This window comes from Poeciliopsis prolifica, unplaced genomic scaffold, assembly GCF_027474105.1.
Source record: "Poeciliopsis prolifica strain line A6 unplaced genomic scaffold, Auburn_PproV2 SCAFFOLD028, whole genome shotgun sequence".
Classification (NCBI taxonomy): domain Eukaryota; kingdom Metazoa; phylum Chordata; class Actinopteri; order Cyprinodontiformes; family Poeciliidae; genus Poeciliopsis; species Poeciliopsis prolifica.
In genome coordinates, this window is record NW_026562403.1 from 4,113,029 (window position 1) to 4,131,325 (window position 18,297).

General features: G+C 37.9%; 1 protein-coding gene across 2 annotated transcripts; it reads right to left on the bottom strand.

Moving 5' to 3' along the window:
* Positions 1–1,216: 1,216 nt before the first annotated feature.
* Positions 1,217–18,271, bottom strand: lnpep (leucyl/cystinyl aminopeptidase). 2 transcript variants are annotated; one of them, XM_055049068.1, is made up of 22 exons: positions 17,873–18,271; positions 15,524–15,618; positions 14,070–14,272; positions 12,861–12,972; positions 12,521–12,778; positions 12,242–12,432; positions 11,936–12,074; positions 10,191–10,325; positions 9,936–10,056; positions 9,691–9,842; positions 9,493–9,606; positions 9,268–9,399; positions 8,292–8,426; positions 7,332–7,486; positions 7,168–7,256; positions 6,896–7,079; positions 6,097–6,253; positions 5,698–5,882; positions 5,383–5,544; positions 4,577–4,717; positions 4,383–4,464; positions 1,217–3,811 (listed from the first exon to the last, which is right to left on the bottom strand). In XM_055049068.1, exons 1-22 carry the CDS (start codon positions 17,898–17,900, stop codon positions 3,668–3,670), a joined length of 3,114 nt encoding a protein of 1,037 aa, XP_054905043.1. In that variant the 5' UTR covers positions 17,901–18,271; the 3' UTR covers positions 1,217–3,667. The 2 variants fall into 2 exon arrangements, with proteins under 2 accessions (XP_054905043.1, XP_054905042.1); XM_055049067.1 differs by having other exon boundaries at positions 9,691–10,056.
* Between the last annotated feature and the right edge of the window lie 26 nt (positions 18,272–18,297).

Below are 18,297 nucleotides of genomic sequence, written 5' to 3' on the forward strand. Positions count from 1 at the left end.
CTTTTGTTTTTGTTTTTTTGTAAAATAAAATCTTGGATTTTGTGGCATGCATTTGCTTTCAGTCCTGAATATTTTGACAAGCCTATATGGATGTTTAGTGCAGCAGCTAAACACAAGATACACCTGAGAAAAAAAGCTTTTTAGAGGTTGAGGAAGGCTTAAAAGCAGATGTTTAATTTCCAGTCGATGAAAGACAGAAATTCATTCCAAACATATTTATCCTAAGGATGACTATATTATTATTACTTTATTTGTAAACTGAAGATGTATCCCAAAATCAATAAAGGGAATTTTGAAGGAATTGAAAACTCAACTGTCGGCTGATAAAAGCTTCAACAAATTGTCTAAATGATTAAGTTTAATCCAGTGTCACCAGAGGACTTTTATTCACTTATCCTAGTGAATATTCAAGGTCACTTCTTTTCATCTATTTTTTTTTAATAGCCGTTTCTCTTTTATTTACTGTTGTAGAAGATAAACAAAAGCCACCATTTAATATTTTTCTGCATTTGGTACAATTCAACAATGCTTCTAATTTCCATTTCTCCAAACTTAATGACATCTTTCAGGAGCAACGCTGCCATCTCCTGTTCAGATCCGGCATGTTTTTTTGACAGCGCTTCCGTGGTTCTGATGTGTTTCATATGTTCTGATGCGTCTCTGTATCCAGTTGCTATGTGGTTCTGCTGCTTTCTCAGAAATATTTCTGATTTAAATTATTTAATTTAGAAAAATCCCGTCAAACCTGAAGCGAAGGGGATTGGCTGCGATCGCATGTAAAATAAGCAAAAAGGGATGCAAGTAGATTTGAAAAGCAAAACTATTTAACCCCAACCAGAACCAGCGTGTTTCTGAAGGATGGTGAATGCAAATCAGTGTGATAACATCAATCACAGAAAATGAATAAAAACAAACTTCAAATCAGTGAGACTGTGCTGAACATCCGTCAATAATAAAATGTCTAATGCATTAATGACGGAAAAGCCATGAAAAGATGGTCAAACTAATTTTAAATACTTTAATAAAGAAATCGCTCAATTAAAGAATTTTAAATAAAAATTGTGTAGTGTCAAGAAGGAATCTCAACAGTGAAGCTAAAAACGTTCTAGTGCTGAAAGAATATATGCATGTGATCATATTTACATGTAAATATAGATAGTTTTCTTTTATATTTTTATAAGTCTAATTTGGTGTTGTACAATGAAAGTCACTGAAGAAGAGTTGGATGCAGATTAGCTTTATTTGGAGTGTCAAAAATGACAAGAAATGAAACAAGTTGCTTTATGAAAAAGGCTTGTAAAGCACAGGAACTTAAACTTTGGGCAGTTTTTGACAGAAAGACAATAAATGCAACAAAAAAAAAATGACAGATGAACAATGTGGGAAAATCTGACTGATGAAAATGGAGTTCCCTTTCAATTTCTTTCTATTTTAAATGTTTTCCCCAAGTAGCTTCGTTGAACAATTTGTGCAGATTTCAAGTAATGAAAACCCGAAAGGACATGAAGGACATCATCTCAGTGCAAAAACAAAATGTTTTACAGTTTCACCGTGAACATGGCGCTTTTACGTAACAGAAAGATATCTGAGCAAAACTGAACGAAATCCTCTCAGCAAGTAGAATCAGTGAGGACAAAATAATTGGCTGAAATATTAATGATCTTTACTCAGATTGAAACTGTGATGAGATGCTTTTAAAAAGTCTGATTCAGTCATTTCTTTTTGTCTTCATTTTTTCTACTTTGGAAACTTATCTTCACACTTTTAAACACTTAATTTTTCTTCATTTCTAAATAAATTACTAGAAATCTATTTGAACCCATTGAATAGTCGTCACGTTAGGCTCAACACTGATTAGAGCATTTGTAGGATCTGGACTAATTTCGATCATCTCTGTTTTCCACTAATATGATATCCTAGACTAAAAACAGATTACTTTAAGTTGAAAAAAATTTGCCGTCTTTATTTTGTTTGAAGATATTTATAAAAATATGAGCTATACTACTTTGTTGAATATTTTAAACCCAGTTTAGGAACCACGGGTTCAGTTTAATCTGAATCTAATGCTGTCTGGAGACCAAACAGGGAGATCAATAATAATTCTTCACTATGCAAAACCAAGATACTCATGGGTAAAATGGTAAATATGTAACTTGGCAAATCAGAGACAAAAGCATGGGAATTTAACATAGATGAATGTCAATTTGTTTTTGAAAATGTAAGAAAGAAAAAGAGTAAAATCAAAGCATTTTTGTTTCTTTTTTTAAAAGTTATCCAGATCTGGAAAATGCTAAAAAGCACTTTTATACTTTTCAAGAACCTTTCGCACCATCGTCCCCATCAGTAACCCCATCAGGTACCATTAGGAGGAACATTTCCACAGATATCTTGAGTTGCCTTTGTGGCCGTAAATGACACCATGATAAACGTAACAGGAAAGTGAATCTGAAGAAAGTACCTCTGGACGTGCATCTGTCTTTAAATAACATTTCAGAAAACAAAGAGTCACATGTGAAGACTGTTAATAAATAACTACTTCTGAAGAGTAAAAAAAAAAAACAACCTCTTTGCTTTTTAGACTAATAAACAACAAATTATCAATAAGTATAGACAAATAAACACAGACGCCTGATGTCTCTAATATGCACAGTAGCCCTTGTAACACAACATTCATCAGCAAACGACCTCCTTTTGGTTGTCTAAATAAGGAAATAGGAAAATAACAAAAAGAAAAAAAGTTTTCATCTGGACTCAAAATAAAACTTTACACTATAAACAAACACAACAGATATCAAGATGTAAAATATTAAAAGTCAATATTTTTAAAATAGTACTTCCAAAAACACATTGCTAGTATTTACATTATTGTTACAACCTTACCCAGGTATGGACTAGAAAAACAAAAAAATAAACAAAATAAAAAGAGAGTAGAGGCAACAAAAGTAGAGTAAAACATGTTTAGTTTCAGAGCTGAAACTAAATAAAGAGACCGCTTGGCTCCAGTGTTGGCTGCCTTCTCTCACCTGCTGTAAGACACATTGGGTGATTTAAACCTGCACTGGTTTTCTGTATATCCTTTACTGCACACAGTGGGAAGGTTTCTTACTACATTCAACTGATGCCAAAAAAAAACATTTGGCATTTTAAACCATCATTTAATCATCTGACCTGACTAGCATCAACATGGCAGGAGTGATGGGGATCCATTTCACAAAACCGCATCTCTTATTTCCTCACTGCCGAGGAACGTCGAATCGAGTCGCCTCGTCTTCGTGCATAAATTGGACGTTTTGAAACATTTTATAGCCTAAATGGTTGGGTGTTAGAAACCCAGCGGGGGGGGGAAAGGAGGTCTGTTTCAATCTTTGAAGCATGATTGTCTAATAAAACACAAGGTTTAGATGAGAACTGCGGAGGAGGTTTGGTCGACAGCATAAAACACAAGGAGTGTGTGTTGAGTCTGACAACAATCAGACGGACAATCAGAACCACCCTGAGCTATCGCGTAAAACTGATAGGACTCATCTCAGAAACCTTTCATCCAGAAGGAGCTTTTGATTGTTGCTCTGATCTGGTTACTGGGAGTTAAGGGACAGAGTCCAAAAATAGTGCAAACACTGCTGCTGTCTTGAAAATGCACCCCCACCTGCTCGCTATCGGGGCAGATTCAGGTTGACTTGACCTTCCATTTTCTCATAGCTTGTAAGTTGCTTTCCATCCACCGTTTGTTCAGCCTGATGGTTTCCAGAGCCTCCTGCACGCTCCTCATCTGAGAGCCGCGCTGCTTCAGGCTGGAGAAGAACGCCTGAACCTGCAAGAGACACAAAGTGATCCAAGGACTCCTAATCATTCAAAACAGGTTAACAGACTTTAACATATTACTATCATTTGAACTTGTTTTTGTCACATTACAAACTCAAAGTGGGCTAGAACCGTATCCCATACATGGTTTTAACAATTAAAATTTTTGTGTTTCTTTTTACTGCATTTGAAAATAATTCTACAAACATCTTTACCAACTTTTACCTATTCATCTTTGCAAAATAGCTGAAGCACAGTCAGACTGGAAGGAGACAACAACTGCCAGAAAAGTCCAAATGTACATCAGTCTGGGCTTTGACTGGGCCATTCTTAAATGTGGATCTGCTTTGATCTAAACCGTTTCATTATAGCTCTGGTTGTGTGTTTTGAGTCATCAGATATTTTGCAGTATTAACTCTGACCCAACCAGAGAAAAATGACTAATTAAGTGACATGTGAAGCCAATAAGCTACACTTGGTTTTATCTCAGGGTATCAGAACAGAGCCATTTCACAATTGTGTGCTACTCTGTGTTTGTCAGTCCCATGAAACCATATTGTACATCTCTAATACATACATACCTGATCCAGATGTGCCTGTGTGGAGAACTGGGAGGTAGTGGATTTGACGATTGACTGAATGGCAAAGGAGCCAACAGGAAACCTGCAGCCAGAAGCACAGGAAGCTATAATGATGCTCTGAAGTCCAGATCCTTTAATTAGCAGGTAAATTGTTCCTAGAATGTATCTTAAGACATTAATTTGATGAGACTTACTTCTCTATGAGGCGGTCCCAGTTTACTTGTATAAAATCCCAAGCAAACAAATAGCCAGCAAACCCGTTACACACGGTGTTGATGATCAGAGGCAGCTCCTGTGTCTGGATGATAGCCCCATTCAGACCGGCCTTGAGAATCCTGCACAGACCAAAATAAAGAGACTTTAGCAGCAAACAATGCAAACCGAAGTGAGACCATAATGCAACAAGGTGTTTGTAGTGTAAAGAAGGATACTGGGAGAGGAATAAACAAAAAGCTTTTGTTTACAGGACTGGCCTGAGTTTCTTTTTATCTCCTTGACAACTCTGACCTGGTCCTCTTGTCTCTGCTGTAGACTTGGTTCTGTATGGTTTTGTATTTAGGACAAACTGTTCAGTTTTGGTTTAATCTGTCCAAAAGACCTTCTACTTCCTCATGTTTGTTGCGTCCATGGCTTGTGAAAAACTCCAAACTGGACTTTAATTCAATGTTTTTCTCATCACTTGTCCATAACGGTCAGATTTGTGGAGTGAAAGACCAATTGTGATGTGAATCGATTTGTTCTCTGCAGCTCCTCCAGAGTCCATTTACTAATTTTCTGACATCTGAAGATGACTGACTGCACTAGATTTTATTTAGCAGCATCAAAGAAAAGGAAAATGACTTTTCAAATAAAGATGCACTACTTTGTGTTGGTCTATGACATGAAATCCAAATAAGTCTAAGTTTATAAAGCAAATGTGCTAAACTTTAAAGAACTGCTGTGAAATTCAGCTTATATAGCTATATAAAAAGATCACACTCACACACACTCACACCCTTACCATGCAATGCGACGTGGGTCCTGAGTTGATGCTAGGCCTTTTAGCATCTTTCGCTTTTGCGCATCATTGGTGGTAGTTGCGTACAAGGTGATCAAAGTATGCCAGCCGTCGTCTGACTGAGCGGCCACTGTAAACACAGCTTGCTGCAAATCACCTGGGATCCTACAGAAGTATACATAAAAACACAAACGTTAGAATATTTATTTTTAGAGCTCTTGCTCTCCTCTTCCTACTAACACGCATTTACTGATATGATACATAATTAAAAGCCTGTTTCTGTTTGCAAAGGATGTTGAGGAGATATTCTTCACTTACTTGATGGTAAAATTGGAGAGAGTGTAGTTTTTGAACAGGGATTCGGCTTTGGCAACGCAGTTTTCATTATTCAGAGCGCAGGCCGTTGAGACGAGGGCTGAGCGCAGCTCCTGTTTTGATAGACTCTCCTCCTCCTTCCAGGTTTGATTTTCCATCAGAGAACCAAATTGACTCAGAATGTAATACTGTCACATAGAGAAACAAAAATGAAAAATAACTCTTCTCCAATTCCACAGCAACACTTGGACTTGTTTTACAAAAGTAATAATGTAGTTAATAACTTAAAGTGCTCATCCTTTAAACTTAAGGCTAACAGACAATAAAAAAAAAAATCTGTTTTACTATTTAAATTAAATTTAAACACCAACTGACTTTCCAAAGCACTCATTTGCAAAGTACCTTCATGCGAGTTACCAAGTCAGACTCCTGCCTTTTATCGAGGAGCCTATAGATGCTGTTCAGCTGCAGCAGAGCTTCTGTCACAGGAGCCGTCTCTGTTTCAGCAGGCATGAAGCTCAACAGCTGGCAGACTTGTTCAAAAGTGACACGTCCCAGTCTAACGACCAAACAAAGCAGGGAGAAACGGTCGAATACTGAAGTGAAATATTGGAGTAGAATTGCTTGTTTAATCACATCATATGCATATATGTTAGCTATGTAGAACATTACTGAAATGTTCGTTTATTCAAGTAATTCAACACAACTGAACCAGAGGAAGCAGCAGACACGTTTTACCAGAGGTAAGGAGAAAAAAAAAACTGGACCTTTGCTCAGGCACTGAAAGTCCTCTTATCAGATGAAATTAAATTTTAATTTGTAAATCAAGTTTACAGATTTTGGAGGAATCGGCAATTAGTGTTTATCTGGGAAGACAAGTCACCGGATGTTGATGGTCTGCTGTGTTTTATCAAGCACAAATTCAGCACAGGCATTTACCAGGAAATGTTAGAGTTATATGGAGATGCTGATTAAGACTTGACATCTACCCTTCCTACCAAAAGTAACAACGCCTGTCTGAATGACTCAGGTTTATCTGCACTTGACTGACCAGTATGTAATTTAGGAGCTGAGGGGTGGAGTTAAAGCAAAATGGGCAAAGACTGGTCATCTCTGTGACGATGATTTTCACCATTTGAATTACTGAAGCAAATTAACCATTTGATGTCATAATTTATTTTTGGTGCACTCACAAAGTTACCTGGAGAGAGCAAAGATATCATGTATGACTGAGGCTCGGTCTTCGGCTGTGAGAACGCTGATGTTTTCGGACAAAGCATCATGAATAGCATTCCAACCATCTTGTCCGTAGTCAACAACGTAGAAGCCGGTGTTCTTGTAGTTCAACTTTAGCCACTTTACGCTTCCTGGCATCTTTAAACTTTCTGAGTTACACAAACATTTGTCATTTCACACAGTGTCCAAAACAACGAGACAGGGAGTGTTACGGCAGAGTTAAGCGTTACACTGTACCTGACTTTTTACTCAGATTGAACATCTGTCTGCACTCCGGGGCCAAGCTACAGCTGTCGTTCACGAATGTGATGGGAATATTCCACTGTCTGAAAAGGAGATCGCAGCACCGTTGGGTTTCATGTTGCATTTGTCTTACTGATAAGTGTGTTGACGAAACCCACCTGGTTGCTTTTGTGCTGTTGTCAGATGTGAGCAGGAAAGGCTCCTGGGAGAAGGTCACCGTATCGCCTTTGCGACTCACAGTGACCAATGGGAAGCCTTTCTGTGACGTCCATGAATTCATCATCTCAGAAATATTCTGACGCGGGGTGGAAACCTTAACATGCAGGAAATAAATAAAATGGCATAAGGAGTCATTTGAAGTGATAATTAATGATAATTATCTTAATGATAATTAAAATTTTGGTGAAGATATAAATAGAGGAAAAATCAAACATCTGTTAATAGAGTTCAAGACCCTCTAATGTAGCTTCAGTTTAAAACCAAACCAAACTGGGTGATAAGGATCAATATGTGATGAACAGGCAGCAGGAAGGAAATGTTAACGCTTGCAGACACTTAATGAGTAGAGTTCAAAGCTGCAGAGATATTATGCAAAAGTCATATTTCATTTGACAAATACATGCATGTAACGTGTAAAGCTCCTGGGAAACTAATTAGTTATTCCAAATGGTAAAACTAACAAAAAAGGGTTCTTGTTACAGGAAACAAAGTGCTGTTTTCAGTCTGCATGGAAGACATGTGATGACAAAGATCTCTGACCAGAGATGCAGTGATAAGGTTCTTACTTTCAGGGCCAACCTGTTCATTCTTAGTTTCTTTTTAAGCTCTAAAAACAACTCATTCATTAATTTTTAATCATCTTAAGAACAATAACAAAACAAAATGCTGCAGGAAAATGGACAGGAGTGCCAGTTTTAAATCTAGCAGAAAATCTACTACTTGTGTTTGCAAAACAAACCCAGGAGCTTTCAGTGTTTATGCATTCATTGAAAATGAAATAAATTTAGGTGTATCCATGTTTGACATGCATGTTGAGGATAACAGTCAATCGATTACCTACTAAGACATCATTTGAATAACTGTGCACATATAGACCCTAGGTAAAGGCATACACGTACCTGTGTAAGGCTGTTCCAAAGGTCCACCGTTTCTGTATTTAATCCACTAAACGACTTCAAATACTGAATAATGCCCTTTTTGAACTGCTGCTCCTTTGGCAATGATGCATTCAGCATCAGGAGAATTGAAGCACCCTGGAGTGCAGAGGCACAAAACACCAACAATTAAAACCAAGATGGATCATTAGCTGCAGCTGCAGCTGACTGTGAGGTCCAGCAGAGAAATTTCTCTGAAGAAATTGGATATGAATATTTGGCAAAAGAAAGCGGAGTCTCTAGTAAACTAAGCAAGTTATAAACTACCTTAATGTATCTTTATACTTTTTCTTTACGAAGCCAGGCTTTCTGGTAATCTTTAAAAGCTATCTTGTTCAATAGTTATATGTGCTTTTTAAACATCTTTTATACTTTTGCTTTGAACTTTGGCTGCTTTTCAACCATTTTCTGTTCACTTTGTTTTTAAGTAATTAAATATAATTACAAATTGTGATGAGTTGGCTTAAAAATAGGAAAGCAGGCAAACAGAGGACAAAGAATCAGCATAAGGTAAAAACCAGCATGAACAGCAGATGAATAATATGTGAAGAACGTTTCTTCAAGAAACTGGAAAATAATCCAGCAAAGACTTGAGAAATACTTCTTTTAATACCTTTTAAATGTAATAGAAGAAGTGACCTATCAGAGTAATAAGAGATTATTAATCCCTAAACACATTAACATGTATATTCCTCGGGATCTAACACAATAAACGTGTATTATTCTGTCGATTCACTGGCTGGTTATCAGGTTCCGAACTTAGAATAAGTGTAAAATCAGTCAAAGAAAGAGAAAAAAAAAAACATTTAGCAAGCTCAATCAAATACAGATCAGAACATCTGTGACAGAAAACAAAAAAAAGTGAGCTCTTCTTGGAAGCAAGACAAAGAAATCTTGGTCAAAGACCTTTTTGTATTTTATATAACACTCAAAGCTGTACCTTTTCATAGGAGACCGAGTCAAACATTTCCTCGATTTGCTCTGGCGTGTTAACCTCTGTCGACACAGGGTGGGAGGAGTTTAGCGCATCTTTGTCCAGGGCTCTGAACCGCACAGTCAGGAATAAATTACCCTGCAATAATATTCAAGCAAGATTCTTTGAAAAAATTCTCAAATTCATCCACCAGAAATATTATGTACACCCAGGTCAAATGTTCAAACCCACAGTGTCAAAACTGGGCAGTATTTCCTGCAGTGACATGTACTCCATGTAGGTGGCGAAGCCTTCGTTGAGCCACAGGTCGTTCCACCAGCTCATGGTTACCAGGTTTCCAAACCACTGAAACACAGAGATGGACCAGCAAACCAAACATAATCACACTCTATGCTCCTGGAGTCTAAACAAATAAAAATAAATAACTACCTGATGAGCGAGCTCGTGGGCTATTACAGAGGCTACTACTTGTTTTTCAAGAGAGGAGGAGTTGTTGTGCAGCAGTAAGGTGGTCTCCCTGAAAGTGATGAGCCCCCAGTTCTCCATGGCTCCTGCCAGGAAGTCGGGAATGGCCACCAAGTCTGACAAAACAGAAATGAAGCAGAAGTGTGACAAATGATAACAAAAAGAAGTGCAGAAAGAGCAACGTTGTACAGATGAGTGGTTCTGCTCACCTAGTTTCTTTAGTGGGTATTCAATCTCAAAGAATTTGTTGTAAAATTGCAGCAGTTTGGAAGCTGTGTCCAAAGCAAAGCTGGTTTGTTCTTTCTTATCTGGCACAGAATATACAGAGACCTACAACCAACATATGTGGATATGCATCACAAATAGACACAAAGTGAAATGCACCACCAATGCAATGTTTTCAAATTAATTATCGGTGCTTATGGTTTGAACCCACAGCAAAACATGGCCATTTGTAAACCTACTTTTGTTCCTGAAGCACTGCTGCTGACAGAGGTGAAGTTAGCAACAATGAAGGCCACCAGATAAGTGCTCATACTGACGTTGGTCTTCTCAAACTCATCCTGCTCAAGGCCACTGGAAAGAGCTGTGGTTTTGGCCTGAAACGCAGAGTGCTAGAATTAAATAACTACAAGGCCAACATGCAGGGAAATGCAGGTGGTTTAGAAAATCAGAAAGTAAGGAGATAAAAACTGTGTCCACAGGAGGAGCTGCACATCTGTCTATTTATTGTATAGACAGGAGTGCATACTACAAAAAGATTTTAGTTGGTACAACCCGTCAGCCAGATGTATGGCTTGGGATTTTACTTTTAGACTGATGTGCTAAAGTTTTGCCTTTAGGTTTCCACAAAATGTTATGAGTACTTCATCTACATTGAGAAGCCCATTAGTCACTGCTGCAAAAAAAAAAAAAAAAAAAAACCACCCACAAAACATGATGCTCCCACTGCCACAGGTTTCCCTTTTTCCTTCAAATACAACAATGGTTATTGGGCTTCATGGGAACATTTAAATTGTTGATTTATCTCACCAGGAGACATGTCTCTAATCTGTTTTATATGTTGTGTTTTGAGTAATGGCCTCTTTAATCACCAGGTGGCCTTTCAGCCCATGTTGGTACTTGTTCTCATCAGCGTCAGCCAGAATCACCAGGGCTTTCCCAAACTGTTTATAGACATAGTAATCCTAGTGCATGTAAATACCCACATCCGAGCAAAGTAGTAAATTATGTCTTTCATTATTCTGGCATTCAACAAATATAAAAAATGCTGGTAATTGTAAATGTTCTGAAGCAAGAAAAGTTAATTTTGAGTTAATGTCAGACAGTGAGGAAAATAAGATTATGTTTTCTACACAGTCTATAAACACTGATTTTAATTGTAGATCTTGTAAAAGATTTTTAAGCAGTTTAACAAAACATATGCAACACAAAACTGAGCTCTGTTTGTTGTAATAATTTATAAATCGAAAAAATATATATAAACTGTCATTGTTTCAACCAAACTGGAAAAATAGAGACAAGCTACACAACTTTTGTCATTATTGTTGGCTTTTGAACAAGCAGACTGGTTCTGTAGAATTTTGTTTCATGACTCACAGATCAGAGATCACACATTGAACACCTGGATATGGAGGGATGTTAGACTACAGGACTTATCAAACCAACTAAAGTCATCTGAACACGTCAAACTCTTGCAGGATAACAATTTGAGGCGTGAACAATCATACCTGCAGGTTGTGGTAAAAGAAGAATTTCAACAAGTTCTCATGTATAACATGAAGAATTAATTTGTATTATATTTTCATAATTTTTTATGTGCTGCAAAATGGAGACTTTTTTTTAATGTCAGGTTATTAGAAACGATGTTCGCTTTATTCTTAAAACTCTTAATATTTCTTCCTTGACAGAAAGAACACACAGATACAAACTATAACAAACAACTTAATTCTAATTAAAAATGCTTGAAACATAAATATAAATTATTTCAAATTGAACTGAAATCACAAATATAATGACACTATTTAGCAAATTTTCAATATTTGTAAATTTAAGATGATTTTTGCATTTAGGTTAAATTCTTCTTAAGCTTATTCAATTTAGACTTTCATCTGTTACTGATCTCATTTTCTAACTTCCTTTTAATGGAAGCAGAGCACTCTATTTGGACCCTTTATATCTTACAGGTAAATCACTAATTGAACAATACCTTAGGCATGTTGGAGAGACTCATGTAGCTTGGTTTTCTGTTGATTTTTATCAGGAAGGTGGCTTTGAAAGATGGCTCATCAAAACAAGGGAAGGCCTTCCTGGCTGAAAGCGGCTCAAACTGTGTTGCTGCAAGAACTCTGAATAAAAGATGATGTCATTAAGCACATGTTTTCAAATCAATAAGAAAAGTGAAACATGCTTTTTATTGTTGTCTTCATGGCCTTCATTAGTGTCCCAGCAAGAGACATTAACAAAATGTCCTCCACACATAGATTTAACACAAAATACTATTCATAAAATGTACCTTTTGATTCCGTGTTTATCAGTGTATGAGCTATTGTAGAAACCATCATAGCTGTGTGAGAGGTTAGCATTGTATTCAAAAGTCAAAACACAATGTTGGTCTGTTTTCAGCTCCTCCGGGAACTTCACAGCAATCTGCTGCCGGGGTTTGTACTCCAGTACAGTCACGTCACGGGCCTGTCCGTTGCCCAGCTGGAAGAGAAGACGTGTCCAATGAGCAACAAGACAGAAAGACAAACGTCCAAGGTTAATAATTTAACCAATCCTCTTTCAACCTAACCTTAAACGTAGCTTTGGTAATGTTGAGATTAGCAGCATGGAGCACAATCCGCTTTGTGTTGTGAAGTACAGACATTTCAATGGCAGCTTTGCCAGTAAAGGTCATGCTGTCAAGGTCGGGGGTGAAGGTGAGGTCATAGCTGAGAGGTCGTATGCTGTGAGGCAGTCGAAATTCGGCCCAAGGAAACAGTTCTCCGTTTGTGGAATTAGGGTAAACTGGTTCCAGGGGTGCTGTCTTATTTGGCTGAGGACAACCAGCCTGAAGAACGATAAATGTTAAAAAATGAGCCAGAGAGTCAAACAGGTAAACATATATATCTCTTAAGAGTTATTCTCCCTACCTTGGTGAAGGTGCAGCTAGGGAGGAAGTACAGCACCATGGTCAACGAGGCTACGATCACCAGGACAAACACACAGACAACCATTGTACGACCTGAGGGTCGTGAACACGACCTGAAAACAAAAAAATATATCAATATTACCAACTAAAATGCATATGTATATATCATTTGATTGCAACTTTTCACAGTAGAACAGTGTTTTAATGACATAAATGTCTTAATGCTTTAAAATATCTATAAAAAATTGTGGCCCACATGGAAGACAACAAATAAATTGTGTCAACCTAATAATGCATAATCATTGTGTCAGACAGCATATAAATCCTGTTTTAGCTATTTTACATCGGATCACCATTTAGTTTATGTCCACTTGACTTCAACGTTTTAATCCTTTAAAGCACTGATGACAGAATAGCTCCATCAGCAACCCTCCCAAAACATTAGATCAGGAAGTCAGAGGATGCTGGTGGAACCTCAAACTATTTAAAATCAGGGATGAAGGGTCCTCTCCAGCTGTAGACCACCTCCTCCATTACATTCTTTCAAAAAGCAGCTAACGACACCTTTTATAGACAAAACAAGAGATTTTATTGAACAAGAGATGAACTGCAGAGTTTTTTTTTTAATTCACATGCTTTACATTTTTCCATGATTTATTTGTTTATATTTTAACTGTTAAGCACTTGTTACCTTTATAACAGAAAATATAACACGTTTACTTGGGAGAATGTTCCTTTAACACCTTAGTGATCCAACTTCAACTCCATTTATATTCAGCAAGCTTCATTACTAGAGACCCACCAATAAATCATTCAGAGCTGGGAGTCTGACAGTTATTCCTCGATCGGCTTAGATTGATGATTGGCAGATTAAATTTTAGAAAGTCTCAATATTCTTCCTAAGACAATAAGTGCATAAAAACTAAGAAGTCCCACTCTTTTTGGTAAATAAATGCATTCACAAACAGCATGCACTTTGAGGCACTCTTTGTGTTTGGTAAACAAACAAATGACAGGCAGAATCTGTGCAGATCAGACTTCAAAAGAAGCAGGGAATCAGTGTCAACCAGAAAACTGATGATCAATATCTCATAAAATCAGATATATTGATTTTACTTTAGCTAATCTTTAAGTCAGCTAAAGATTTATTATCTTTATTGAAAATAATAAATCTAAAGAAATTATTTAAGATATCAACAGCGAGTGTTACCTCGGTGGAGACTGCCTGACGTAAGGGGACGAGCTGGACCTGTGAGAAGAGCTGCGGTTCATAAAGGACATTCCGAGGAGACGTGCAGAAGACTCGCAGTCCTCTTCATCATCATCCATGTCGTTTTCTCCCAGGCCACGCACCAGCAACCGTGAGCTGCGAGGCTCATATGCCACCTCATCCGGGTCAAGAGTGGGAAATGTCTACAGGACAAATCACTGTGTGATTATTCAGAAAAATATGCCTTCCTGTGTAAACTATCAATGGAAAGGCAACAGGCACAGACACATAAAAATAGGAACTAAATTACAGGTGCTGCCTCCGTTATGTTTTCATTCTTTCTTTTTTCACATTACAGCAACAAACTACACATTATTTTATTGGGATTCTGTCACAGACCAGCATAATGAGAGTTGAATATAAAGTGGAAGGAAAAGATTTTAAGAAACTTTAACAAGTAAAAATCCTAAAGGTTTTCTGTTTTCTTTACTTTGACTGACATTATATTATTATATTTCTGATGAATGCCAGAGGAAAGCAGAAACTGAGCAACCAGTTGCCTTTAGATGTTAGCAGTGTAGAAAAAAGGCTCCAGCTGTGTGCAATTTAATCTCTGTGTAAATACAACAGTTCTGGTGGTGGCAGCATCATTCTGTGAGACTGCCTGTGGTAAATAAATGCATTCACAAACAGCATGCACTTCGAGGCACTCTTTGTGTTTGCTAGACAATCAAATGACATAGGCAGATCAGACTTCAAAAGAAGCAGGAATAGGGTCAAAGAAACTGGTTTCATCAGATAACTGATCCTGGAATAAAACCTGTTGCATACTGTAACGACTTGGAAAAAAAGAGCTGAGAGAATAACATTAACTGTAATTTAGATCAAAGCATATTCTTGTGTTAAAATGGTCTAGTCAAAGTACAGTTTTAAGGCCTCACTGGAGAGGCCTAAAAACTGATCTTCACAGACGTCTCCAATCAAAACTCATTGAGCTTAAGCTGTTTTGCAAACAAAAATGGGGAAAAACTTCACTCTGTAGAGACTAAACGATTTACATCTCTTCCTGTGAAACACAGTTCTGCAAAGTACTGCCTTGAGGGGGTTGAAAAGAAATACACACAACACTGGTATCATTTTCATACTGCTTTGCAAGAATGGACATCTTTGTGTTAGTCTCTCACATAGAATAACAAGAAAATATTTTGATTATCTAGTTTGTTTTAAGTGACAAGCTAGAAGTATGAAAGCTTTTTTAAGGCAACACGGGATTGAGTTCCAGTGTAAATGCATAGATAAAACAATAGGAGGGGAATTATGCTGTTTGGCTCGGCAAACTGTTACAAACATTCATCATATTCACATCTGTTTGGTAATAACTAGATCGTGTCATTAAATGTGAAATTTTGTGCAATTTTAACTTTTTTCAATGATGAAAATATGAACTGGCATACTGGAAATGTGTTTGAGTCTTTGGCCAGATCCACCACATCAGGCTCTTCTTCGAACATGCTGTTCTCGATCATGTTCCTCGGCAGGTTAGCTCGCTCTGTGAAGCACAAAGAAAAAACAACAAATGATTCTTGAACGAGAAAGTGAGCTGTGTGTGAGAGAGGTACACCCGAGCAGAATACAAATGTCGAATTACATTGGCACAAGTGAGTTTGATCTGTTTATGTTTGCAGACTTTGAGGGGCGAATTTTCTCATAACATGGTCACATATATGCAGTATTAATATAAACACTTGCTTCACCGTTTTTACAGTTTCTTGTTAGTACGCTTTCTACATTTCTTCCCCCTGCTTTGTGGCACCTTGACCTAAATAAAACAAGTTTGTCAGCCTGCACACTCTGGCTATCATTGAACAAATCTCACCGAGGTCGTCTATTTAGTTGCCACAAAATCGAGCAACTACAGAGGCGTACAGCAGCTACGCCTCGATTGCTGAAGCACAAGCAATGGATTCGCCGTCTTTGTTTTGTCATGTGCAAAGGCTGAACAGAAAAAACCTTCACTTCCTCAAACCAAAATGCATCTTCAGCAACAGGAAAAGAATAAAGCTATGTTTCACTAAATGCATGCCATTTTCAGCCAGACAGTCTCTTTCCTCCCAAAGTAATTTGTGAAAGAATCAGAAGCATGTTCGGCTTCCTAATTCAATAACTCCATAACTAAGATACTGTGCACTATGTCCTGACAATCTAGCTATGCTTTTCTAGGTAATGAGCAGTGCATTGTATTATATTTCTGATGGATGCCAGTGGAAAGTAGGAACTGTAAACACCTTCTAAAGACACGCTGTTCGCTTTAAGCTGATGACAACAAACACAGATTTTACCTCCACAAAAATATGTCAGCAGCCAAGGCAAGCGAAAGCTGTATTATCCCACTCTGTGTTTGCTTAGTTATAGTGTTTCTGATATGACTTCAACACAGTCTCTCTGTTTGGACCACGCTGCTGTGGTATGAACGTCTATTAATAGGCAAGGAGCTAAGTAGCTCAGTGCTGTGTAATGTCCAGAAGAGTTTATGACAAAAATAATAGCCAGTCAGTCACATTATGCTATGGATGTGATACCCTTTGGGGTATTGCTACGTTATCACGGTAAAATACAATACATGTAACCACAAAGACATGTTTGTGAGACTGTGGAAAGGAATGACTAGGCTTCTTATCACCAAACTAGGCCAATATAGTTTACATATCGGCCTAGTAAATATGCGCCAATATGTAATATTGGCCCATATTGCTGACTGTGGCTTTCATGTTACTCAAAACATTTCACAGCTTTACCTTACTGTCAAACCTAGCAAATATATTCATGCTGCTTTATCATTTTACTACATCATGACCACAAACTATGATGCATTTTATTTGGAGAGGAGCGAGGTTTGCAATACACCAACACACATGTCTCAATTTCACAATGCAGGACTGTGAAACATACTGGTGGCAGCAGCATCGTGCCATAGGGCATTCAGCTGAGACAAGGAAGTTGGTTAAGAGTTGATGAGACGATGGAAGCAGCTACACACAGAGGTGTTGCCTTTCCCTACAGTAACCCACAACTTTGTGTTTATTTATAAAATGAAATCACCTCCGATATATGTTAAAAATGGTTTTAAAGAGACAAAATGTGGAAAACCTTGAAGGGTGTGGCTACTTTTGCAATAACCCACAGTTACATATGGACCAGTAGCTGCAGTTTGTTCCTATGTTCAGCTCTTGAGCACACAAGATTAACCCTACATCGCTGCAGAGCAAAGACATATAGATAAGGGTTTTGCATTGACATTCTTTCACTGATCAAAAATCTGATTGTGAAATACAAGTTCACTCTTGTCTTAACAAAACCAAAAAGAGAAACTCACAACTAAGATCTGTTAGAGATAAACAAAATAGGGAAGTTGAACTGTTGTGATTTGATGGCTTCACAGTTTGCTTTATGATGTACAGTTTGCTTTAATAACGCCCAGGGACAATATAAGTGGTTTGAAAATCTGTTGTAACTCTTTACAGAACATTTCCAGTTATAATAGGCTTCAACCTGAGTGGATACGTGAGGAAACACCGCAGCAGTGCTTTCACTTTGAACAGGAAAACAAGTCTCTGCTTTTTGTTCAATAAGCTACCTTATAAATCCTAATCACAACGTCGTTATTTAAATATGTCTGCTTAGCATCCAGCGAACTCAGTCAATGCGGCTGTCATCGTGTCACCGCAACACACTGACCCGACAGTCATTAGCTGGCCTGCTGCTGGTAGCTAAACACACCGCTACTCACCGTCTTCCGTTCTTACCTGCAGTGTTACTGTCAAACAAATCCATGGTGATTTATCCCGAGAGACTCCCTCTTGTCCGGAAATAACTGGGAAAACTCTGGACGTCCAAGGACGTTCCGACCGAGGCGATGTTTTCTGGCTAGCCACAACCCACCGCAGGTTCACAGTCAATATCAGCAGCCTCCCCCCACTGTCACAAGCTCAACAGCATTCAGACGGCTAATGTTAGCCGCTCCCAACTTTACCCCTCATGGTTGGCTGTTTCAGAAAAACGGGTAAGCAGAATAGAGTTGTCGTCGTATTTAGCTACTTAAAACGCAAAAACAAACCTCAGTTCAACGTGTTAGGCTCGCTACAATTGGATTAAACGAGAGTTTTCCTCCTGTCCTGACCAGTTGTTGACAACGTTCCGTCAAGTTGCAGGAATAAAATCTAATTGGATG